Source organism: Anabrus simplex, chromosome 4 (genome assembly GCF_040414725.1).
Source record: "Anabrus simplex isolate iqAnaSimp1 chromosome 4, ASM4041472v1, whole genome shotgun sequence".
NCBI lineage: Eukaryota > Metazoa > Arthropoda > Insecta > Orthoptera > Tettigoniidae > Anabrus > Anabrus simplex.
The window spans coordinates 297,263,526-297,290,831 of NC_090268.1; the positions used below are offsets into that span (position 1 = coordinate 297,263,526).

General features: G+C 36.9%; 1 protein-coding gene across 3 annotated transcripts in view; it reads left to right on the forward strand.

The window, feature by feature from the left end:
* Positions 1–27,306, forward strand: part of Capr (Caprin) — a 220,663-nt gene that overhangs the window by 131,951 nt on the left and 61,406 nt on the right. Inside the window, exons 7-9 of one of the 3 annotated variants that reach the window (XM_067145615.2) lie at positions 2,452–2,649; positions 6,086–6,388; positions 19,576–19,765. In XM_067145615.2, the coding sequence (XP_067001716.2) occupies positions 2,452–2,649; positions 6,086–6,388; positions 19,576–19,765 (691 nt within the window). The remainder of the gene's footprint in view (positions 1–2,451; positions 2,650–6,085; positions 6,389–19,575; positions 19,766–27,306) is intronic. The other 2 variants (XM_067145616.2, XM_067145617.2) reach the window with 2 other exon arrangements.

Sequence of the window (27,306 nt, forward strand, 5' to 3'; positions counted from 1 at the left end):
AAGGTGCGGCATCCAACTTGTGTGCCCATGCCGCACTGGGGCAAAGCACTGGTAATTTTTGAAGATTGAGTTTCCTGAATTTCATTTAGCTAATATCTGTCGGAAGCCATATATTAAGGTCTGTTACTATTTGTTTTAAATGATCTGAAAAGTATGGTGTAATTTTATGCATTTTCAAAGTTGTACTTGAATGCTTCCAAGTACTGCACGATATGGGCTGTGTGAAACTGATGCAATACTGCTCCTGGAAAATTCACACTTTCCCCTTCCGTTCTTAACTTTGTGGCTGTAGGTATCAAGAGAAGTATTGGCAACTCGAGGTAACATTCCAGACATTCTAGTCCCCGAATATCTTGTTTCCTGGAAAAGCGAGAGTATACCGTGTGTATTGTGAAAGAACAACGGTGACAGTTGTTATCCGCTCACGAGTGCGAAAACTATTGCTTCGATCACTTCATAGCCACACCACAGACGTTTTAGGCATGTAATTGTGCAGCTATCTACTGTAACCTTCTGTGCCATAAAACATTTCCGTTGACATTTACTGCATTAGCAAAATACTACTATATTGAAATAAAACTTTTCAACGTTTGTGTAACTACTAGTTAAGGCTTTGACATAATTTCATAAAATAATATGGTAACAGGACAAAAGGGACAAAATGACAAAATTCTCCCAAATCAAAGCAAATGCTTTTAATTTTTTTTTTTTAAATCTGCATATAATCCAAAATAACGATGTATCTATAATCAAGCTGCCATGAACAGTTCGTATATACTGGAGGGATGCACCAAACCACTCAATAAAATTGGCATGTCATCAACATCCGGTCCTTGGTAGTAACAATTATACTAATAATGTTACTGTTTTAATGACTCATCAACTACTTTTACAGTTTTAGGGGATACTGAGGTGCTGCAATTTTGTCCTGCAGGAGTGCCGGTAAATCTACAGATATGAAGCTGATGTATTTGAGCACCTTCATCCCTATTGGACCTTCGGGAAACCAGATAATTTTCTTAACAGAATTGTGCTCTGTGATTTAAAGTTGGTGTTAGGTGTGTCATTAGTGTTAGGAGGGGGTATCAGTCCAATATTTTCGATGGTAACCCTGATTTCAGAGAATTACTGTATGTAGCACAAATTTGAATCTGTATTTCGCAGAACTAACAGATGAAAGAGATTAGTTGTTGCTTATGGCCCTCTTATTGGCCCTGTCTTACACTGAGTGATTCTTACTTGTTGGGAAATGTAAAGTATATCAATCAAACCCCTACACATTACAAGAACTCGCCCTCAACATTCAATGTGAAATTGAAACGACATCTCGAGCAGAGCTTCAATATGTTTTTCAGAACGTGTTCAAGCGTTGTGAGATTTGTATTGAGTGAGAATTCTCTGTGGCTGGCAGCATTTTCATTTTAAAGCAATGTATTTTGAATAAACTGTATCCTGTTGAATACATAGAACCATTTATTTATAAATCTATGTGGACTTCTGAATAGTTGGTGACAAGTCCAAAGTGGAGACCCTTAATGTTTAAGGCTAGAATGAAATGTTTTTAGGAATTACCAGGCTTTTTGTAGCAGCAAGACACATTACAGCAGTAATATCTAAAAATAATTTCCTCTATATTCTTTCAATTTTATGACTGTTTAGGACCACTTTAGTCTATTATCAAAGTCTCTTTGTAGGGACTTTTAGCCTTGTGTTCCTCCTTGTGCTTGTTGATGTGGGTCTTCGTGCCTTTTTTTGGTGTTGAAAATATTCTCCTGCCTATTGATTAAAATGATTTTTCCAATTTGCTTTACGTCACACCTAGATTGAAATGAAGACAAAATATGAAAAGTAACTAGGTTGTATATACACTATTCTCTCTCCTGGTATACCATTGCAAATGTAATCTGCAAACTTTCCAGAAGACTGTTGAGCTCAGTTTACATTTCCAAGATCAATCATTGACAGAATGTATTGCAAACTTTTAGGTAAATAAGCATTCTGTTGACTATCCATTTTAAATGATCGTGCTTTCGTGTCAGAGTTTGACTAAGGTGTACAATAAGTGCTCTCGCACAGTGTGTAAGAGTACAGACATGTGTAATGGCCAATGAAGTGTTGTATTGAGCCACTCTCAGAAAGCAACAGGCGACCTAGTTTCAGATGAAGATAAACTTATTTCAGTATTTTCTGAAGTTGACAGGAAGTTATTCTCTGGAGCTCTGTCCTAACCTGCTGTTTTAGATCTGTTTATTATGCAAATGCTTGTTTATGCTAGTCACTATAAATAGCACATTTTTCTCCCTCTGAATTTAGTTATTTGAAATGGTTCCTACTACTCATCAAATTGTTGATACGTTCTGCTTTGTTCCTCTTGTAAACTGATAACTTCAGCTTCTTACTAATCCAAACGAAAAGTTGTGCAATTTTATAGATATGGATCATGTACTGTAGCATTCAATGCAGGAATCGGAGTTGGACTCGCCTGATCTGTCAGTGATGCTCACGGGTGCTGCAGCTGCCCAGCAACCCCAACAACACACAGGGCCAACTCCTCCCCCGACCGCGTCTGTGGCAGTTGCACCCATTCCAAGCCAAACGTTCACAAATCAGAACTTCGCTGCTGTATCAACTACACCTGTTCAGCCAAAGGTTAGTGATAAATGGGTTATAATGAAGTTGTGTATGAACATGTTTACAATAATCCTTCGTTGCTACTGATCTCGAGACAAATTTTTTATTTGCTGTACTTATAATTCATATTAGATAGTTCAAAGAGTGAAGATATCACGGGTGCCAAAATATTGGGTATTTTACAAGTGCAACTAGTGTTGACTTCATATTTTGCACCATTTCATGACTGGAATTGACCTCTATGTTGAGGTCCACACAATGCCTAATGCTATGATATAGTCTAGCAGAGGTAATATAATGCTTCCTGTTAGAGAAATTAACCCAATGTCCGGACTAAGTAATGTTCTAAAAAAAAAAAAATTCGTTACAGGTACCATATTAATGCTAGTATTGGCTACGTCCTATTTTCAAAACACACATTTCGGGTAAACATAGTTTTCTTGGAATTTCAGGTAACTATGAATGCAGAAACATAAGTACCAAGAAATATGTCAAAATCAAAAATTCCTAATCTTGCACTAACGTACTTGAAACAGGTTGAAATGTAGTTCAGCATTCCTTTCTTAATCCGTACTAGAGTTCACTGGTAACTGTCAGTGAAACATTGGTTGCATATGAATGAGTCACACTTCAAATTTTAAATTAAAAATCATGCATTGTGTAAAAGAGAATGGAAAGCAGGAAGGGAAATGAACGTAAATTTTTTAAAAACTTCAGGAGATGGGTACAAGAGAGACGCAGGGGTATATTGTGATTCTTCTTGGACATGGGTATGTTCATAGCTCTATTAAGCCTTTCACTTTCAAGCTCTCAGCTGGGATGTGTGAAAACTGTCAGCCATATTTACCCCACTATGCACACATTTCTTTTCAAATTAGATGGAAGCCTCACCAATAAAGATATAAACATGAAAGTTTGTAAACTTATATATATCACTTATTATCACTGCAAGTAAGTCATGTCCCTAAACCAGAAGGGTTCAATTTAAAAAAATAAAAACTGCATAAAAAAGTTACAAGTTTCAGATTTTGAAAGTGTTGAAGTAATTGTAAGAAATGGTGTTCAGTGCACAAATTTCTGATCGATGTTAGTAGAAAGGCCATATTATTGTTTACTAGCACGGGAAATATCAAGATTCTATGTGCACTAGTTCCAAGGATAGATTTAAATTGTGTAAAGTGATGTATTACTGAAAAAAAAAAATTGGCCTTTTTGTATAATATACACATTTCTTACTGGAGGTGCTGGATTGTTTGTCATCTACACTTTGATTTGGACAAAGAAACATCATCACTCGAATAACAGTAAAGATATTCAGTGAATATCGTCAGCTAAATGAACTCTCTTCGCTATGTCGCACATGATAAATAACTAGGCCTAACCTAAATGAATTATATCCTACTAGGCTGTATCTAACCCTTTGCTTACAATATGCACCTAATTACATAAGAAAACTGTTCAATCATGAACCAGCAAGTAAACTTCTGTAAGTATAATGCATATGATTCTGCTTAATTTCACTAATTAATCACTATCATCAACAAAAACAGAGAAATATGTTTGCCACCAACTGTGATGTAAACAAAACACCAAACTGAAGTGAGGACATGCTTTAAACTCTACAGATTGTCGGCAGTTCCCGCGGAGTATAACGTGAGTTAAAACTGTGCTCTTCTTATTCCATGTGCAAAATGCTGCTATCTGGCATGTAAATAACAAAATAATAACAAAGGCTTGTAACAATGGATCGTTACCATGTTAGTTTTCGCAGGAACCGTGGGTACCTTCTTCTTTTCTTCATGCGGCCTCTAAATATTAGTTCCTAATTAGCGTCGACCTCTAGGATCTTTTGCTACCATGTTTTTCCTTCATTCCCGCCTAGATATACCTGCTCCCTTCACAAAGCTGCAGGTTGTTCTTATTGGGTCTTCTTGGACTTTCTCTTCACCTGGTAGTCCTAGAGTGGAGAGTCTGATTCTACCCAGCACCTCACATTTGAATAGTATGTGTTCTGCTGATTTCTCTGCTTCATTGCATTTCCTACATATATTGTCTCTTATTAATCGAATTCTATGTAGATGTTTTTTCAGATGTAAGTGTCCTGTCAACAGTCCTATCAGCCATCTTATATTTTCTCTGCTGAGTTTCAACAGTTCTTTAGTATGCTTCTTGTTTGGTCCTTTTATCAGTTCCTTTGCAAGCCTACATCCTGGAGTACTATGGAGATAATACGGGAAGTTTTCGAAGATAGTGCGGTTAATTATCCCACTACATCTGCCGATTTAAATCCCTTGATTATTACCGGTCAGGGATGAAGGGAAAAGTGTGTGAGCAACCCTCGCATAAAAGAGCTACTACAAGAGAACATTGTACAAGTTATTTTGATCACACGAGCTAGTATTCGCATATTTTCTGTAAATCTGTTTCTGCGGTGTCAGGCATGTTTGATGGCTGAGGGACAACATTTTGAACATCAAATGTAATGCCAGGTAGGTTTTAGACCAATTGTTTCGTTAGAAATTGCCGCGATGTATTGGAGAGGAAAGGCATGCGTTATACTGGACAGCGACCAAGTCTCATTGCGCCAGCTGTGCCATGCTCTTGAATGGTGCTGCGACCAAAGCTAAAAAAAGGACCCCTGTAGTAAAGATAGCATGAATGGTTATAATAGAATATAATCTAGTTAATACAGAAGGTGATATAAGACAATGCTGATAGTCAAATAGATGAAATGTATTTGAAGGTATGAATTATAAATAATTTCAAGTAGGCCTAAATCTTAATTATTTCTATTTTTACAGTTTACGTAACACTTGTGCACTGTACAGAATATTTGAGCGCACTTAGTGAGATATAAATGTAGAAGACTGCACCTTTCAGGTGATGTATAACAAGTTAATATACATTGAGTAGGTACAAAAATCGCTGAAATTGCTGATTTCTGGGGACAAGCACAAAATATAGGCTTGGTCCTGAGAGTGTAAAACTTATGAATAATGTAAATATGCTGTTGAAGTAACTGTAAACATTTCTGATGTGAATGTGGTGCAGTTTTTTAAGAGTTGCTGCAAAATAACACTAAAGTGTCTACAAATCATAAAGAAACCAACTTAAAATACCGATTTAGAAGCTAGGGTAGTTTTTGCCTGTGATATTTTAAAATAGTGATTTCGGCATTCTAAATAATGTGATTGATCTTCATTTTGTCGATAGCTGCGTTGACAGTGTATTTGGAAAAAAATATGTTGGCTTTATTTGGACTTCAAAAGTAAGTGGATTGTGTGTTGAGATATAGAAAAAATAATTTTACCTAAAGCCTGCATTTGTGCAGAAAATATCTTAACATGTCAAAGAAAATGTACTTTTTATGTTAATGTAAATTTCTACTGCACTACAAGAGGGAAATATGTGGTGATGCCGTCACTGTACTCCTGAAGTAGTGTTTACCTTGCAGGTTGTGTACCAGCCTACCGCGGCTGATATCTCCCAGTCCCACATACCAGGCTTTGTGACTGCGCCAAACCCACCTCCCCCCATCCCAATGCCCCCCTCACATCAACAACCACAACAGCAACAGCAGCAGCATCGTTCCATGAGCCCCGCAGTCACATACGGTGGGCAAGCTGTTGCACAGGGTCCCTCTTACGCCTCGCAAGCACAGCAACAGCAGCAACCTGCCACTCTTCAATATGCTGCATCCCAGCAGCAACCTGTTGACCCAACAGTCTACGGTGCACACCATGCTCAGGAAATTGTGGTAACCGTACTTAAATTCTGTAATTGTTTGCACATGTAATACCATTCGATGTAAGAAGAAAGAACTTTACGTTGGTTTTTTTTTTGTCAGAAAAGACTTGCATGTATGTGTCGTGCTATTTCTTTTGCATTTTCTGTCATACAGTTGGAGTTTCTTTTCCAGCAGCCACAAAATCTCTCGTGCGGAATGGATTTTTCATTATAAGGAATAACATTTTCTTTGAAAGTAATACTTGGTATTAGATGTGTGTTCATTACTATAAACTACACTTCCAGTGGAATTCCCTTTTGATGTATGTCATTTGCAAAAATTTTGGCATATGAGCACATCCCTGTGCAGAGCACAATATACAACACTGTCAATTTTAATCCAAAGAAAATAAATAACATACATCGGGGTTGTCAAAATTTTATTTGGTGTGGTAAAGCCAACGATGCAGAGATTTTATTTTTAAAATCATTAAATGTCACCGGCTTCATTTGGGATCAGGAGACCAGCAACTAACTGACTGGGCCACTGACATTAGTTTGGTTTAATTTATTAAGAACTAGGGTCTGTCCTTGAAAAAATTAGTGTGAAACAGTTTTACTTCATCTGTTACAGAGACTTTTGAAATTAGGAATATTGAAAACTGTAAACCTACTACATAATTTATTTAGTGAAATCAAAACAATATCTTGGCACTGAAAGAAATACAAGGGTCCAAAATTATTTTAGGTGAAATATATTTTAAAAGGATTAGTATGTTGTGAAGTACTGTAGTATTGTTTTGCATTGGCAACTACCTCTGCCATTTATTTGATTCAGTTCCCGCATTCAGGATAATTCAGAAGCTAGAATTGGCCTCCCTTTCTAATAAAGTTAACGTTAACAATAGCCGAGGTGGTGGCTGTGCTAATGGCAGTCTATCCCTTAGTGTAATTTTACTGATTCTGTTTGCCTCACGGTTGGGCATTTGTAACTTAAATTGAAATAAAATGCTTCTTTCTATACATGAGAATAAATAAAATATAATTATATTGATCAAAATGTCTTTAAATTTGGGTGCTGGAGTCCATCAAATGGATCCTATAAATGAAATAAAAGTGTGATTATTAGGGCTCGGATAATTACGTACCTAAAATTTTGTGATTAAGTTTCCAAAACATGTTGTTACATTTTTAATATAATTAGCCCCTCCACACTTAAAAATATAGTTGAAACGTCCAGCTGCTTGAATAAACTAGTCCACAGTACAAATGTTTTTTAAGATGTACGTCGCTGCTTAACAGGGTGACTGTGCCATAGTTTCCGAATCATACAATGCTTTTTGCGGGTGTTTGATGTTAAGGCACGTATATGCTGTTGTCGAATTTTATTCTGAAGAATTTTCGGAACCTTTCTTGACACTAATTGTTCTGTCTGGTACAGGTACTTGAGTACCTAAATATGCTTGATTGACAGGTAAAAGTAAATTCAATTTCACCCCTCGCACACCTATACAAATGCACACAGACCATTAAACACAGCATTGATATCCATGAATACCCCTCAAATGCAGTAAAATTTATTTAGTGTTGATCAGCAATTTACATTTTTACAGAAAAAATACAACAGTATTTTCCGTGCACAAAGAAAGTACCGGTAATTCCACCATCTGACTGTCAAACTCCAGATAAAATAATACAAAAGAAAAACACCATTTAAGCCACTCAGTTGCATGCATCAAACTGCTTTTCGATGGCCTAGAATGAATACCTCGTAACTCTTGCAAACTCTATTTTGTAGGAGACACAGAAAACCATTTTCCTGGTTAATTATACTATATTACGTTTTGTTGTGCTCTCAAATTATGAGTTTGTATTTCAGAGCTTTCTAAAGAGATTATTTTAACATTTTTGGTAATTACAAGCACATTGACTTACGAGGTTACAAGCACTTTATGACTTACGAGGTTTTCTTATATACGTGGAATTCATTCTTACATTCTTAGTTACGAGGTTTCTTATGTGGAATTCACTTTTTAATTTTTAGTTATGAGGTTCGCTGCATTTAACACAAATTGCCCCGATCTTTTTTTTTGGGAGAGAAATTTCCGAAATTGTGAGCCTCAAACACTTCGTGGAATGTAAAGCCCGATGCAACTAAGTGTTCTTTCTCCTCATTTTTACAATACAACTGGTACTCCCTGAAAAGCTGTGCTTTAGACTGCCAATGAGGTTCGAGGTAAAGTTTGTTCGTGTCTTTTCGGCAATAGTGTGACTAGTTTTGGGAGATTGAAAAATTCAGTTAAAAGTTTTTGTTCATTACTGATACATTTTCCCTTTCTAGCTGTTACTGTATCCTCGGTTTCTACATCTTCATTGTCCTGTTCATGAGCGTCGTTAATTACATTTTGATCACCTTGTCCTTGTATCTTATTCTGGAATACCCAATTCCTTATCATCCATTCACCTACACATAGGCAGTTTAGGATCATAATAGGCGCGCATTGTCTTACATGTATTTTTGGTAAGTTTTTTTGATGTTTAAGATGATACAACAGAGGCACTCCTTCTAGATTTTGTACCAGATACTGTTCTTTGATGCACATCCTTCAAATCCACAAGATGATGTGCTTCAACCTTTCTTTAATCTAATGCCCTAAAGTTTCTGAATATTTGTTGGCTTCTTTCGTCAGTGATCTATGTACATTTGAACTTGTTCTTTTGTTTTCTGTCGCATGAACAGCGAGGTTGAATACTCCTTTCGGGTCTTTTGACATCAAACGCTGTTTTTCCCGTCTCAGACTTCCTCCGTCCTTCGTATTCTTCTCCTTTCATTCTTTTAATTTGGTTTTTGGTAGCTGTCCATTTACTTTTGTCAGCTCTTCCTCATTTGCCACGTTTTTGTTTGAGGCAGTTCCTTACTATGGTTTACTCCATAATAATTGTCATCAAGATTGCTTTCACTTAAGGGTTCATATCTGTTATCAGGTAAATCATTTTCTTTCTGATGGTCATCCAACTCAGCATCACTCAACTGATGAATTGGTTCTTCATGATGGTCAACTTTTTTAAAAATAGTACTGGTCCCAGATTCTCTCTGACATTTTTGCCTTATTCACTGAATGACCATTGGTACTCTCACTTAATGCTTCAGAAATCAAATTAAATGAATTATTCAATACAGTATGGTCTATTGATTTACTTCCTGGTTCAACTGGCAGAACTAAATCACTGAATATGACTGGCAGTGACAGAATATCTTCAAATACATTAACTGGATTAAAACCAAAAATACTATAGTTTAGAGTCATTGAGAATGAAAGGTTCCAGTAATGGAAAGCTTTCTACTCCTCTTAACAGTCTGAAGATTGTCTTGTGAAGTGTGGAGATAGGAAGCATCTCCTATATTTTGAGGCAGAATTTTCTGAAGGTAGTTACCACTTCCATTGGCTTCTGGGATAGTAAAGCTGTTTTCATTTCTGGGCTGAACTGAGTCGCATTCTTGACCTAGAATAACAGTTTAGGATTAGAAAAATTAAAAAAGCAATAACCCAGTAACTTTTCCTACTTATGCAGAAAAACTCACAACAGGGGAATGGTTGTTTACCAATACATCCTGTGAAACTGTATTGATGAAAACTAACCTGTATCATCTTCAGATTTATCAGCAATGATTTCGGTGTCTGCACAAATAGAACCAGTATTGTTTGATTCAGCTATTCTTTTACCATCCTGGTCCTTAAGAATCTCAAGAGCCATCTTCACAAGCCTAGAACCCCTTGAGTCTGCCTTCTGAAAAACTACCACCCACTTCATTAAACAGTTGACGATAACATAAAATACTGTATTTAGTGTACTTAATCCATAATTAAATAATTATCAACCTGTAATTTAATGCAGTACAAACTGACAAGCTCAAATGAATTGGTGAGTGCAAAAGTGAACATATTCTTTCATATGAACAATGGTATATCATGAAAACCGTATGTAATATGATTTTCATACTTTGTAGTTGAATATGCAAATATATGATGTACAAATGCCTAACAGCAACTTTTTTGATCAAACCTCTCCTTTAGCTACAAAACAGATTTTCCTTTCTCCTGAAAAGTAAGGATTCTGGAATGTGTACATTTTTCAACTCACCGATTCAAATACAAATGAGACCATGTAACTCATTAATAAATCACAAGGGACCTAACATCAGTGGCCAATTTATAAATGAAACGCTCGTATCTTTGACTTACGAGTTTTTCATACTACACTTTCGCTTTGTAGCCTACATACGAGGTTTTCTATTTTATAGCAGCAATTCACGTCATCAAAAACGTGTTGTTACATGGGTTTTAGTTATTTAAATGAAATATATAGAGAAAACATTCTTACCTGAGTAAGTATCCAGCATGAAACGATGCTGATTTCTTCTGGAAGTTCAGTAGAATTTCGTATAAACAAGTCAGTAGTTCTCACAATATACGTGCCCTTCACACTCGGCATGGCTACCACACCGAATACAAGGTTTGATTTTTCCCTGATAGAGGCTAGCACTATGTTAATGTATTCTTTTTTCTTTTCCAGGAACATGAGATATGAGGTTTTACATCCAAAAGTGCAAAAAAAGTAATTTCTGAAAAACTTTGAGATACGAGGTTTTTATTCTAGGCCATCGTTACACTGGAGCATTTTGCTTGTCTAACGTATAGGCCTACATCCATGTACACATACGAAAAACAAACTGCTTTGATTTTACACAGGTCGAAGCTTCTTTCTGCTTTAGAAGTTTTTGAAAAGAAGGCTCTGCCTGTCTTCAGTTTAAACGGTTTTGTATTGCGAAAAGCTTCTTTCCACATTGGATGAAGTTACTATTGCATATTTAAAATGCACAGTGTCAGACAGTGAAAAGTACATCTTCGTTGGGCTCCAAATCTCCATTACCACTGAAGACATCACTTATTTACACAAGTTTATTGTACTCCATATTCTTTTGATAAGATGTTCCTTAATTTCACCAAAATTTGTTTCCTGGGCTCTCCGGGAGAATTATCAAGCATGTCCTTGAGAGCTGACAGAAGTGGTACACTTTGCTTTAAGTTTCATGATTGTGGAACTTAAGAAAGCAAAGCAAAGTTAAGTTGAATGTATACCAAGTCTCTTTGAACTCCCATCAGTGATAAAATCTTTAAATTAAAACAGTAAAACACCTCTAATTTGTTGCGGAGATATTGGTGACTGTATTACAAAAAAAACCTTTAAGAATTTTTGTTATGAATGATAAACGGAGACTGTGGTACATGAAAACATGTATGCAAATAAAATATTACCCATTTCTTGATTCAATAAAACATAATATACAACAAATACACTTTAAGTAAATAACACTAATTTCCTAAAATAATAACCAAGTTCAAACTAAATCTAGAGACCTTTTTATATGCATATTTACAAAACCTTAAGTAACTAAAATAAATAAATAAATAAAACTCAATTTTCTTAAATAAATTACATTATTAAACTAAATCTAGTAACATTTACATATCTTACAGATAGGGCCTTACATTCACGAGGTTATTAGGGCATGTCTGATTTTAGACGGGGGTGAGTGAAAAGGGTCCAGTGATTCACCCACCTCATTCAGTGATGTTAGTACCCTCACAAGCCATGAGTTAGCCCCAGCCACAGTTCTCACTTTAGGCAGATGAAAAGTATACCTTTGCCTAGTATGTAATGGAATCAGCTCCAGTAATGTTGAGCAATCCACTGTATTCATCAGACACTTATAAAGAAAGAGGGCATTGGCACATCTGCGGCGTAAGTGCAATGTCCTCATGCTCATAGTCTCACAAAGAGACTCTTAATCAAAGAGAGAGGAATACCCAAAGTCTTGTAGCTGATCCATTTCATGAACCTTATTTGGACTCTTTCCAAGTTTTGTATTAAATACTGCTGAGAAGGCAGCCACACCTCGCAACAATATTCTAACGATGGCCTGATTAGAGTGCCAAACAATGTTATTAGAGTTCTAGGAGAAACAAATTAGGCACAATTTCTTTTCAGAAAGCCAAGTAATTTAAACCCTTACCTAGAAATCTTGTTCAAATGTTTCTCGAAGGAAAGACCGTAGCAGTTTGAAAGTGTCACACCAAGATAATTTATTTCATTCACACGAGCTATTTGGAAATTGCATAAATGGTAAGGGTAATTTAATGGTTCCAACTTGCGTGAAAATGTAATTGCGCTGCATTTTGAAGCATTCAAACCAAGCAGCCACTTTTTACACCAGTTAGTAAGTTTATGTCAGACTGTAACAACTTACAGTCCAACTCACTATTAATTAACTTAAAGATCTTTAGATCGTCAGCATAAAGAAGGCAATTACTGTGTTGTATAACTGATGTTACATTATTTATGAATATGACAAAGAAAAGAGGGCCCAGTAAGGAGCCTTGGGGGATACCTGAAGTGAGGTGGTACGGCTTTGACATAACACCATCAGCTTTTACTACGCAAACTCTATTAGTGAGATAGCTTCTAATCCACTCCAAAGCACTTCCTCTTATCCCATATGCTGACAATTTGGTGAGTAGAGCATCATGTTGAACTGAATCAAAGGCTTTGGAGAAGTCCATATAAACGACATCCACTTGTTGCCTCCTGTCGAGAGATTCTGAAATGAAATTGATATACACCGCCATATTGGACACGGTAGAGCGTTTCTGTACAAAACCGTGCTGCACTATATTAATATACTCTGAAACTGAACTGTACAATCTCTTATACACGATCTTCTCTGCCACCATTGAAATTAGGGACAATAACACAGCAGGCCTATAGTTATCGAACACAGTGGTTTTTTTTTTTTTGTTTTTTTTTTTGTTTTTTTTTTTTTTTTTTTTTTCTTTCTTGAACAATGGTATGACGTAACCTTTCTTCCACTCACACGGAAAATACCCTGATGAGAATGACATAACATGATATAGCATTCAGAAGACCATGATGGAAACCTTCCGAATCAAAGTGGGTGGCATTAGTGGTTTAACACGCTGAATTGTGTTTATTTATAGGCTGATGCATGTACTTTGTGGCGTATTGAGGTGTATAGTACCCCAGTTGATGTTATCTATCATACCTGTGCTCCCATTATAGAAAATTTTCACTAAATAAGTGTGCTGAATTTTTGCCAAGACGACAGCTATTTTGATTTATATTGTTCAGCGTTGATTTATATGTCCAGTAGCTTTAGGTTTATTCAGAGAAGCTAAAGATAAACCAACCCCATCTAGGCGGTAATTCCAACAAATTACTAAGGTAGCCGCTTGTTGTCATATAAGTGTTCTGTGTCCATTAATCATTCAACGTATGAATTAGGCTACGTTCTCAATATTTTTGCTTCTCTCTTCTTGCCATCTTTAACTGTCTTTAAATATCCTACTATGATACCTTCAAGTCATGGTTTGCATTTACAAGATGAATTATTTTACACATCCCTACTTTCTGTTATATTCTACAGTTTCATAGTAATAGTGTCTATAGGTCTAATAAATCATCATCATTGACAAATATAATCTGTAACTATATTATCGAGGTTATACATCCTGTACTATGGCTACAAATGACACCAATAAGAGTACCACTGATAACAAAACACAATGTCAATTTTGCAGGCAAATGTATAAAGGCCTTAAGATGCATATAAGTAAATCACACCTACCCAGTCTAAGATTCCACCTTCAGATCCTATTCCTATTTCTAGTAAAAATGGTCAGTCAACGAAGTTGGAAATAATCTCTGATCAAAGAGAGCAAAAAAAATAAACCTTACCATGATGAAGTGAGTAAATGGCTAGGTATTTTTCAGCATGAATTGAATGATGATGAATTCAATGAACAAGTCACTAATTTTGTAAACTTCCTTGCCACAGCTACAGACCTACTGCCAGGTCCAAAGAGTCCAGTAACTAGGGTATATTGAAGCTCGTAAACGTGGCACTTACAAAAATAACAACCGACAATATAAAACCTCCAGTAACCCACAGAGATCCTCTAAGAATGATCGTGAACTCGGAAGGCTAAATTTGAGTATGAACTGACTCAATGTGAATATTTTTACCAAAGGAGGAAAGCAATTAGAAAAATTTTAAGTGGCAAAAGAACTAATGATTTGAAACTAGAGAAAGATGTTGTTGAAGGATATTTTAGGAATAGATTTGAAAATCCTAATGATTGCATGAGAGACTCCTATATTGATTATACGAATGATACCTTAGATGATACAATTTCAATGTCTCAAGAGTTAGTTTTCTCTATTATCAAGAGCATAGCAATTGACACTAGCCCAGGTCCAGATAAGGTTTTATTGAAATCTGTTTATGATCCACTTGCTGCTAATATTTTAGCCCATATCATCAGAAGAATATTTGAAAGTGGGTTCATTCCTGAGGTTCTCAAGGCAGCGAGAACTGTTCTTATAAATAAAGGCGGTGATGAGAACGATCTGTTCAAATGGAGATCAATTAGTATTTGCTCCATTATTCGGCACATAGTAAGTAAGATCCTTGATAAAATTGTAGGGGAATATATCCCTTTGAACCAGTTCCAATGAGGTTTTGTCATGACCCCTGGCTCTTTCATTAACGTGAATGTTGTTGATGGCATTTTACGAACAGCTGTAGTGAAAAAGATTTCGGGTTGCGTAGTATTCCTCAACATCAGCAAAGCGTTCGATAGTATTGGACACAATCGCTTAAAGGCGACAATGGAGAACTCTATACTACCCAGATCCATTAAGAAGTTACTAGTCAACCTTTTCACAGAAAACACAAGTTCAAACAGATAAGATAAACATCTAATGTGGAATGATGCAAGGAGATCCCATTTCACGTTTCTTATTTAACTGGAGTATAAACCACATTCTTAATTAACTCACAGACATCAAAGTATCAGAAATGTATGGTTTTCAATTGAGTCCTAACACTGTACCTTTAACATCCCTATGCTTTGCCGACGATCTGGTGATCATAGCTAAAGACCAAGCAGCAGCTTCAATCCTAGGCACTTCTGTCATAAATCTGCTTCAACAAATAGGTTTGCATATAAATGCAGACAAATCAAATTCCATTATTATAAAAAGTGGTAAACTTCATTCTGATGATATCGTGACGGTCTTTGGAAACATTACAAGTATAAATGATAGTGAAGAAATAAAATATTTAGGGGCAACTTTCAGCAGACTTTGGTCTTCAATGAAAATCAGGTACTTGAAAAATTGAAAGCCAACTTAGTACAGATTACCAGGATTCACTTACTCCAACCGCATCAAAAACTGACTGTAATAAATCAGTTTATTGGCCCTACACTGATATACCCCTTCCAGACTGTTTCGGTTGAGAAAATTCCCAAATCAAGTCTGTTAAAAGCCGACAACGTGATCAGAAGCACACTTAAAGAAATTCTATAACTTCCGAGTGATACACCGACAAGTATGATCTAGAAGAAGTAAGTATAAATAACCACCTAATCGATACTTTATTAATGCCTCAGGCAAAATTGAATAAAATTAAAACTTACAGGACATGTTTCGACCACTTAGTGGTCCTCTTCAGCTGTATAAAGAAAGAATTGAGAAAAAGAAACATTAGGACAATAAGCACAAATAATAAAAGTTCTTTGGAGACTCCTTTGATAAAAATGGAGGTCATCAGAATAGGTCATCTTGCCTCTCGTTCTTGTTTGGAAAAGATGTTTATTCTGCGCTGTCTAGAGGGTCTGTCTTTGAGCGCGACCTGGTGAAGTAACGATGTGATACAGTTTGACAGTTCATGGAAAGCTCTGGAGAGAAGGGAAGTAGAGTTTTATCGTCATCTAAAATAACATGTGAGGGAGGAGGGAGATTGGGCTGTGCTTCTGCGATGTCGTGTTTGATTATATCTCTTGTTCGTCTAGTCTTGTTTCATGTCTACCCATTCTAAGTATTTGCTGAAGAGGACCACTAAGTGGTCGAAACATGTCCTGTAAGTTTTAATTTTATTCAATTTTGCCTGAGGCATTAATAAAGTATCGATTAGGTGGTTATTTATACTTACTTCTTGATTAAACATCGATACGGTCATGAAATGGACAACTTGTAATAAGTATGATCTATTCGAGCCACAAATATAAAGGGTTAGCACTAATGCGCGCTACTTGGGAAGCGTGCCTTCAACAGCTGAACATCAATCTTAAGCTAGAAGCTGTGAATGTTTCGCACGTAAATGCTGTTCGAAATTTCACAGCAATAAAAACTCGCTGCCTATCTGAACTTCAACTCAATGAAGAGACATCAACGAAATCTGTTAGACAACTGCGCGATATACTTAGAATGCGCGAATTTGAAGCTTGGTGTGCATATCCACAAAAAGGAAGAGGTGTTGAGTTATTTGCTCAAGTTCCTGCTGATAATTCTTGGGTTACCAGAAGGGATGGTTTAACTTGTTCGGAATGGAGGGAGATGACCGCGATGGTTGCACCAGTACGTACTCTGCCAGGACGTTCTACCAGCACAGGCCACTGCAGACACTGCAGTGAGTATGAAACCTTACCACATGTGCTGGGGAGTTGCCTTCAAGGAGAACTGCTTAGGATCAAACGCCATAACATCATCAGAAACCTGATTGCTAATGCTCTTCGTCTCAAAAATCTAGAAGTGTACGAAGAAGTCCACTGCATCGCCGAAGGAGGTAGCACTCGCAGGATTGATATTATAGCGATTGACAGACGGAGGAACGAAGCAGAAATTGTTGATCCTACGATACGCTTTGAATCTTCAACCTCTCAGCCGACTGATGTAGACAATGAGAAAAAGGATATCTATAATCCAACCATCCCTTTCTTTCTTGAGTCGTATAATCTTAAAAAAATTACGGTGACAGGACTTTTCTTTGGCGCGAGGGGAACAATTCCCAAATCTTTCGTCACATGGCGACAAAGATATCATAAAATACTCCGTTTCGATTCTTCGTCACCATTTATATGGAGTTCATGCCATTTAACATAGTTAATTGTAACCTATCATTTTTTAAACATTAATCTTCTTTATCTTCCTGCAAAATTGTTATTGTGTATTATTCTGTGTCTTATGGCAAATCTAGGGTGTCCTGGATCAGACTAACTAGCTCAGATGCACATTCTTTCAATACTATTGCGGGTACATCATCTGGACCACATGATTTGGAGGTATCCAAAGAAGCAAGAATTGAAGATACCTCTGCTGGAGAGGTCACTATTGAAGTTAGGCCTATATCACACACGGACGAAATGGATAGATTACACTGTGCGGCAGGTGAGTGATACTTTTCAAAGGTATCTGCAAAACTGCCCCAAGATGCTCGTCTTGTCCTGTAATTCTTTCCCGTCCTGAAGCATAGTAGATGGCAGGCGAGATGACCTCCGTTTGTTGTTTACAAAATTCCAGAAACACTTCGGGTTAGCAGCTAATATAGTTTCTGTGTTTTTTGGGCTGAAGACGCTCCGCGTATGGTCGAAAATTGCACATAATCACTAGTATGGCCCATAACTTCCTTCTTGCCCTCTCCTTTCCTTTAAATTTATCTATTACCTCAGAGTCGTACCAGCATGGGTACTTCCGCGTGCTAACTATCCGGGACGGTACAGTGTCTTTTATTACAGCGCGATGGAGATCGTAGAAAAGGGTTAACGCCTCGTCGACGGAGGGGGAGTCCTGGATTGAATTCCAGGGACACGACGAAAGGAGATCTCTCATTTGACGAAAATCGGCCTTAGTCCATGCGAACATTAACTTCCTCTGCGGTATGGGGCGCATAACTCACGGTGAAGATAGAGTGAATTCTACAGTTCGATGGTCGGATGTAATTACTTTTTCCGTCTCAAAGCAGTCCAGGTGCCCACAGTATTGATCCGATATTAGAACAAGGTCCAGGAAGTTCTCGTTTCTTATTGGGAAGCGACACATTTACTTGAGTCCGAATTCACTGACAATTTCAAGAAATAAGACGACTTCCGCACATCTTTGTTTTATAACGGGACCAGGATTCCAAGCCAATTGTCTGATGTTAAAGTCTCCGCAAACTACAAGGATATCCTGTGGGTTTAAAACAGCTGTGACGTTGGCCAGTGTTGCTTGAAGATTACTCATCCTAGCAGTCACTTTGTTCGGTAGCAGGTAGCAGCACACTACAAACACAGACCTCCCTGATGTTAGGGTGGCCTTGACCACGAGACACTCCCAGTCTCCCGCCAGCTCTGGCCGGGAAACTGGCCTTGGAGCAGATTTCACAGCAACCATAATCCCTCTCCCTTTCACTTGTGACATCACCAGATACATAGTTCCATTTAAAGCCAGCACGTGGGCCGAAATACGAAGCTCTGAACCATTCACAAAAACGTTATCCCAACGGTTTTCATATTTCACGTCGAAGTCTAGCACATTCTCATCCTGGAGGCGAACTCGGACCTGATACTACATTTGAACCCTACTAAGAGACAAAAGACATGGAGCGATACCGATACACTGCTATTCCCGGATGCCATTGTTGATCCATTTGACACTCCCTGTCCTAATTCGGAGGGAAGCAACAACACAGCAGATGGAACTGAGGGTTATCATTGTAAATAAGAGCAGTAGCTCGTACCACACGGTCATGAATGACTTTGTTAAATGTTAATGGAAAAGGCCAAAAACAAAAATACACTGAGATGCTGAACCCTCTCAAGCAGTCCCATGACATTATAGCAGTAAAACATAATGGGGCAGCAGGCTGGACGACAAAGGATAAGTGACATTGCATCTGGGGGGGGGGGGGGGGATTAATGGCTGGAAACAAGAGAAGTATTTAATTTTTAAAAATTTTAGTTGCAATAATACAAAATAAATATGAGAAAGGGGGGGTCTACACTCGTGCATCCTTCGTAGCAAAAGGCCTAAGAAACCTATGTTTTACTAAAGTAAGTTAAATTAAAGAAAACCTTTGTTAAAATGAAGTAAGTGCGGGGTAAGAGTTGCATGCTAGAGGAGAACGTTGGTATCTTCCCGTCACCACGCAAGTAAGTTCACGTTTTGTTTCTTTACGTCAGAGACATGGGGATTGCAATCTAACATAGCACATTCATACTACTACTACTATAATTATTACAAATATGGAATCAGTGTATTGAAAAAAATATCCATGAAATATTGTGCTGAGTTCTGCATTTTGTATTCTTGTTATAGGAGTCTGTTGAGCACCAGCAAGTTCCAGAGCAAACAGCACTTGTTGCAGATGAACCTGTAGATGATTGGGGCACTGGCGATGTTAGTCTTGGTAGTGGAGATTGGAGTCAGCAAGCTGATACAAACCAGTCGACTGATTGGAACCAACAAACTGATGATTGGGCCGGCAGTTCAACGAATCAGAATGACAGTAAGGTCTATTTATTTATTTATTTATTTATTCTAATGGCATCAAGTGACTTCAAGGAATTTCACCATTCAAGGGTACGTTCTCTGTGCTAATTGATTAAAAGTGGCTGGTTTGCACGTAGCCATATTCCATTCTATAAAATTCCAGTATACAGGTTGTGTTATTGCAGCTCAGAGGTAATTTGTCTCTTGTGCAGATATAAATGGAAGCATTCTTTGTCTCCGTTCTTGGTCATTATTTAATGGCCATTCATTCACTGTTTCAACTTGTCAGCTTACATGCTGGAGAATCTCTTTATTTTCTGTTATCTGTTCAGAAATGTTCATGTTACTTGTTGCCAGTATGTGTAAATAGTGAAGAGTGTCCATTAAGTTGATCTACCTTGTTTTGCTTGATATCAACAAGCAAAAATCTGACAAATGTAAACAAGCGAAAACCTGAGTTCATGTTCCTGGAAATAACTGTGAGTGAAGTAAAATGTCTTCTGGGTGTAGTATATAAGCCACCGAAAGAGTTTTTTATGCGATCTAGAGACTGAAATACAAGATTTAGTCACTGATTACTCAAATATAATTATAATGGGCGACTTCAACATAAACCATACATTTAATACATCTAATATTTTCGGCCATAGACAAAATCAGGATCTAACATCGTTTTCTTCTTGGTCTTTGAGATGTGGTCTTAGGTTAAACCCAGCAAAAACACAAGCCATCATCCTTGGATACCCGAAACTACTCACGAAAGTCAATCGACCAGAGATTCCATCTATAAGGTTGTGTAATACTAACATACCATTCATGTCATCAGTAAAAGTCCTAGGCGTTACTTTCGATGATGACATGTCATAGAAAAAGCATATTACAAACATCACTCAGAAAACATTCTCTGCATTGCACATGCTGCGCGGGTGTAAATATGTATTTCCTGAAAAACTAAAAAAAAATACTGGTAGAAGCTCTGGTTTTCCCTCATTTCGACTATTGTGAGGCGATTTATAGAGATGCTCAGGGCAAGTTATTGAGCAGATTACGTGGTCAAAATGCATGTGTGAGATACGTCTGTAACCTACGGTTCTATGACCACGTAACTCCTTCATATAACCACCTATCTTGGCCCGGCTAGAAATCCGTCGCACTGTGCATACCCTATGCCATCTCCATAAAATCCTTCATATTTTCACAGCCATTTTACCTTACTTCATATTTCAAATACCTATCCTCTTATCACAGTCTTAACACCAGATCTGCTAATAATTTCATCCTTCCTTTACCTACCCATAGAACTGCTATCTACGATAAATCATTCACAGTAATTGCCTGCCGTGAGTGGAACCTCCTTCCCGAAAGTATCAGGGGGTTAAGCTCTATTCGCACTTTCAAGGAAGCACTTTGGAGACATTTTATGCACCAGTAAGGATCATCTGTAAATTTGATGCTGCTACGTACAACCATTCTATTGTTATGGATGTCCTGGCAGAGAGTCTAAAATTCAAAAATTCTTATCCGATTTGTTTTTAAATTCAAATTTTATGTACTGCCTTTTTTACATGTAGGATATTAGTTTTAAGAATTTATCCTTTTATTATATCTGATTTATTTCATCTTAATGTAATCCTACCATCCTTACCTTATTAATTTACTTTGTATTAGATCTAGTTATTGTAAATAATACAATGTAATATATGTATATTTCAGTTCCTGGTTAGATGGAAGAGAAGGCCTGAAGGCCTTAATCTTGCCAGGTAAAATAAAACATTACTAAACTAAACATAACCTTTAAAATTCGATGTAGGCCTAATTTATGTGGTACAAGATTTCCAGAAACTGACTATGAACATTATACCGGAGACCAAATTACAATGGAAGATTAAGAAAAGAAGGGATTTCGTCATCATGTTGGGCGTTTTTATATCTAATGTGCTTTATTTTATTAGATGAGAGAATTAAAAACTACTTGTGGTCGATTATCGTTTGGCTAATCAAAGTTGCTGAACTGGAATAAGTTTTCACGGGAAAGTGACAAAGATTCCCCTATAAAATTGAATATAAAGTAATGAGATTTTGATCTCTCGTACCGGTAATTAATGTGATTTTGCTGTATAACATGCCTGCCTCTCATCCAGAGGCCCCGGGTTCAGTTCCGACCAGGTCAGGCAATTTTACCTGGATATAAGGGCTGGTTTCAGGTCCACTCAGCCTACGTGATTACCTTTAATTGAGGAGCAATGTAATGGTGAGATGGCAACCCCGATCTAGAGAGCCAGGAATATCGGCCGAGAGGATTAGTCACACTGACCATGCGTCCGCTCGTAATCTGCAGGCCTTCGGGTCTAGCTATGTATTGTTTTCAATTTGTTTTTGAACGTCTAAGTAACAGTTGTTGTGAACATTGTAATTGGGACTTTGACCTGTTACGTTCACAATAAAGTAAATAAATAAATTTTAAAAAGGCCCATTGGGGCTGTAGTTCGGTTTGGTTTAGGAGTTTTTGTAAGATTATAATTATACATATTTCATTTTTGTGATGTTTATCCAAATTGTTGATGGTTTTTCATTCATTCCCAGATTTCCAGTTTTCCCGTGTTGTGAATTTTATTTTCATGGTCCCTTGAAAAACTGAAAATCGAGGCTTCACTGTAATATACGAGACATGTACCACTTTTAACCAATAAATTGTCCTTAAGCAACTAATGTGTCGACAAGGTGAAAAATAAAAAATACAATGGAACCTCAATTCTCTGTTTTTGGAGGAGCCACAAAAAAAACGACCAACACGGAGAATACAAATTCTTATATTCTTATAATTTGTATCACAAGTAGATCTTCAATACGGACAAAGAAGATTAAATTTATAACCTGCAACACGGAGAATCAGAGAACGAATGATCTATCAAACAATTAGGCTAAACATCACAAAAATGAAATATCTATACTTTTAATCTTACAAACACCCCTAGACCAAACTACAGCCCCAATGTGCCTTCTGCCTACCAAGCGACTGCTGCTTGGTCCGAAGGCCTGCAGATTCCGAGGTGACGCATGGTCAGTGTAACGAATCTTCTCAGCCATTATTCCTGGCTCTCTAGACCGGGGTTGCCATCTCACCATTGAATAACTCCTCAATTAAGGGTGATCGTGGAATGAGTGAACCTAGAACCAGCCCTCATAGCCAAGGAAAAATGCCTGACCTGGCTGGGAATCGAACCCGGGCCCGCCGGGTGAGAGGCACGCAAGTTAGACCAGGGGGCCGGCTTCAAACATTAATTGCGGTACGCGACTAAAAAAACTCGAAACTTGACATTCAATTTTACCGGGGAAACTTAGTCAGCTCTCTCTGAAAACTTCCTTCAGTTACGCAACTTTAATCAGCCAAATTCTTAGAAAAATCTAAACACCAAAACAATCAACCACAAGTAGTTTTTAATTCTCTCTTTTTTTTTTAAATCTTCCATTGTAATTTGGTCACCGGTTTACTGTTTGTAGTCAGTTTATGGAAATCTTGTACCACGTTAATTAAGCCAGCACCTCCAGGAGGTGCTGATTAGGCCTACATCGACTTTTAAAGCTTATGTTGAACTCGAGAATATGGTTTTGAATGTAAGTGTCAATTCTCAAGTTCTGGAATGCATTATATTAAATTCTGCCAGTCACTAATAACAATCAAATAGGAAAGAGAAAAAATATTAACACTTCCAAAATTACTGTTTTTCGCGACCTTGAGCACGGCTGAAAAGCGCACTTCCTGTACAAGTCGGTACAAGTGCAAAATGTTACAAAGTTTTTAAATGCAACGTGCGCAAATAAAACGACTGCGGTTTTTGTAACATTTTAATATAAACCCTTGTAATTCCCAGTCTAATATTAGGACCAAAATAGCAATAGGCAATTCCAAAACTTCCCTTGGCTTTATATATGTACGTTGCAACATCTGCTCTGGTCTCGATAACATAAGTTTCATTTTCCGTATTGATGGGATGCACTATACAAACAAATGTGTTCCACCTATCAATACTTTATTTTATAAACGGATTTATATCAGTACCTGTTTCGGCCTTCCACGGCAATCATCAGCTGGTATATTACAATATTGTAGCCATTAGACATATGTCACAAAGATGTTATTATTAGATCTGGATGTCTAATGGGGTTAAAAATAAAATATATTGTAGTAATGTTTGGTCTATGTGGGGTTAAAATAGTATCTATGATCAATGTGGCAGTGAAGGCTACAGTAAACTAAAACTTATTGAGTGTACATTAGACATATTGAGCACCTTAAACATATTAAAATACATAAAGCACAGTATAAAACACTTCATAAGTTTGAACACTAAAATATATGGTACATGTATGTTAACACACTTGTTAAAATTTGAGAGTTCGTGTTGTGTGGAGTTCCTTCTTCAAGCTTCCTTATAATTCTTGCACTTCTATGTCTATGTTAATTTAGTTGCATAAAATGATCAAGAATATTCCATTTGGCTGATATATGTCATGTTAATTCGTGGTGAAAGCCCTTGTCGTAAAAATTTTTCAAGTACTGTTGTGATTCGACCGTTGATATACTTCAGTAAGTTTTGTGACAGACTGCAAAGTCTTGAGTTTTAAAATTTTTGATTAAAGGAACTGTTAGTAGCGACATCTCTCTCGGCAATATTCATGTTGTAGATATTGCTGTTATCTGTAAAGATAAACTGGTATAAGTATAGTGTGCATATGAAGGAATGCTTGAGGTGTGTATGGAGGTGAAAAGGGTACTTGTTGTTGTGTATCGTGTTTGGAAGCTTGCTGTGTACACCTGCGAGTGCGTCTGGGACTTATGTTAGCTGTGGAGAGGGATATAGATGGAGGGATAGGAGTGGCTATTGTTGGGGTAGGGGTGGGTTTAGGCCTGTGATTAGTCAGTCTTTTGGGGCGTGCTATGTTCTTTTTGTTTACTATTTTGAGATAATCCTTTTTTAATGCAGGAATGGCTTTATCGAAGATGATGCTGGTTTTCTCTGTAATGTCATTAACATTGTGATTGGCGTATTGGTCCAGGGAAATATAGAAATCTTCAGTTATGTTGAGCAGGGGGGCCATTAGAGTTTGTTTAATATCATATTATTGATGTCTGTGAAACTATGCTTAAATTCTTCTACATGCTGCCCTATTGATGAAAAAATGGTTGTGCTTTACTGTGTTTATATGTTCATTGTAGCGGATGGCGGAAGTTTCTGCCTGTGCGTCCAATATAACTTGTGTCACAGTTGTTGCATTTGATACAGTAAACACCTGATTGGTTATATTTATTGTTATTATTGACTGTCCTGGTATTGTGTATGGTGTTGGTGCTGTTGTGTGTGGTTTTGAATGCTATTCTCAGATTATGCTTCTTGAAAATATTCGTTATAGTGTATATGTGGGTATTGTTGAAGTTAAATAAGGCATAATCTTTCTTGGGTTTGACTATTTTTGTTAATTTGGTTTTAGGTTGGAATTTTATTTTGTGGATGATTTTGTTGACCCTTTCTTTGCTGTATCTGTTATGTTTGGCTATTACATGTAACTAATCTCATTATTAGACCCGTATTGAACTATGCTATGATGTACTAACAATTTGTTGGTTATTTTGATCCACCTTTTCAATACAAATTACAGTTTGTGTTGCTAAGTTGTAATGTTACAACACTAATTTACCGGGACATGTTTCGCTTTTATTCACAAGCATCATCAGCCTATACAATTGCCTCAAGGTTTGTCATATTTGGGTTGTTACAAATTTTATTACATTGAATGTAAATCTAATTTCAGTGATAACAATATTTTAAACAAGAATAATATACACATTAAAAAATTTTTTTTGACAATATGATTTGCAATGTTAAAATGGATTAACTCTTAATTCTAAAACACATTGACATCCAAAACACAGTTTTTACAATTTGAAAATTTGGCTAAAAATTGTTTGCAATGTTAAAATAAAATTGATTCAACTATAATTTGGCATTAAAATTTGAGTCATACATATAAATATAAATATTGGATGTTAATATATAGGAGCCATAGTTTCTGAAGTGCGTTGGTATCTAGAATACAGTAACATTTCAGTATTGAGAATTTTAGTTAAAAATTGTGCTCTCTAAATAATGTTATTTAAAAAGACTGTAATTTTGCATTATGCGTGATTAGTTATGATGATAATCTAGAATTGAAGTCTTGAGTTCGTTGGAAAATGGCTTCTAGATTTGATGAGGCTTGCTGCTGCAGTTTGGCAATTTGATCAGAGGAAATATTGACATATTTAATTCTTGTTTGTAGCGACCAGACTCTCCGTTGGAAGTTGATTGTTTTGATGTAAGTTATGGTTAAAAGGGGCTTCAATCCAAATTTTGAGTATCTGATTATGTTTCTTTCAATTTATGGAATGGATGAAGCATCTGGAACAATGGAAATGAACTTAAGTAATATTGTGTGTGTGTTTTTTTGTTTTTTGTGCTTATAATGTGAGTGTTGATGTTGCTTTATCACTTACCCCTTTGTCTGCTGCTACAGAATCTTGTGGGCCTTATTGCGTTACTGTGACTATTGTCTGTTGTGGCTCTAGTCCTTGTGTTGTACGTATGAAAGAGCTCTTGTGAAGGGCGGGTAGGGGGTTGAGGGGAAGAGATGTTGGGCGGGGCGTTTGCTATTGACGTGCTACGTGGTAGGGAATTCTTATCTGTTGTTGATTTGGGGGTAGAGGACGATCCTGTAGGCGGGGCGTTGAAGCTTTGGCATGTTATGTGGAGGGGGACTTTTTTGCGTTGCCGAAATGGTTTCAGTTGTGAGTGTATTTAGATTGAATATTTTAAAGAATTTACTTTTATCTGATTTGAGATTTCGTAATAATGTTGGCAACTGCTCTATTAACGGACTTTTTATTTTGACCGCGTCATTCAAGTTTTTTCCTTTATTAAAGTATTGATCCAAATAAATATATATGTTTTCGAATTCTGTCATTAGCTTCCCCTTTTTGATTCTTTTGATTATTGTAAGATCTTTGTCTATTGAGGTGTAATGATGGCCGGTTTCTTTCATATGATTGCTCATTGCGGAGTATTTATTGTGTTTTAAGGCATTAAAGTGTTCCATGTATCTGGTTAGGAAACTGCGTCCAGTTTGGCCAACATATGAAGATTTACACTGCGCGCATGTTAGTCTGTATATTCCGGAGCCTTGAAATTTGTTATTGTAGGTATTTACTGTGTTATGGTTAAAAAATAAGTTTTTGTTAGTGTTATATGTTTTAAAGGCTATTTGCATATCTCGTTTTTTGAGTGGGTTTGCTATTTGGTGAATCTTTGAACTGGTGTAATTGAAGGTTGCGTATTTGGATTTTTTAGTCTTTTCCGGTGTGAGGTTTGTGGCTATTTTGAGCTTTACTTTGTTGATGATTCGATTTACTATGTCTGCTTTATATCTATTGGCTAGTGCTAGTTCTTTTATAAAATTTATTTCTTTTGTAAAATTCGCGGGTGATAAGGGCATTTTGTAGGCTCTGTAGACCATACTGAAAAA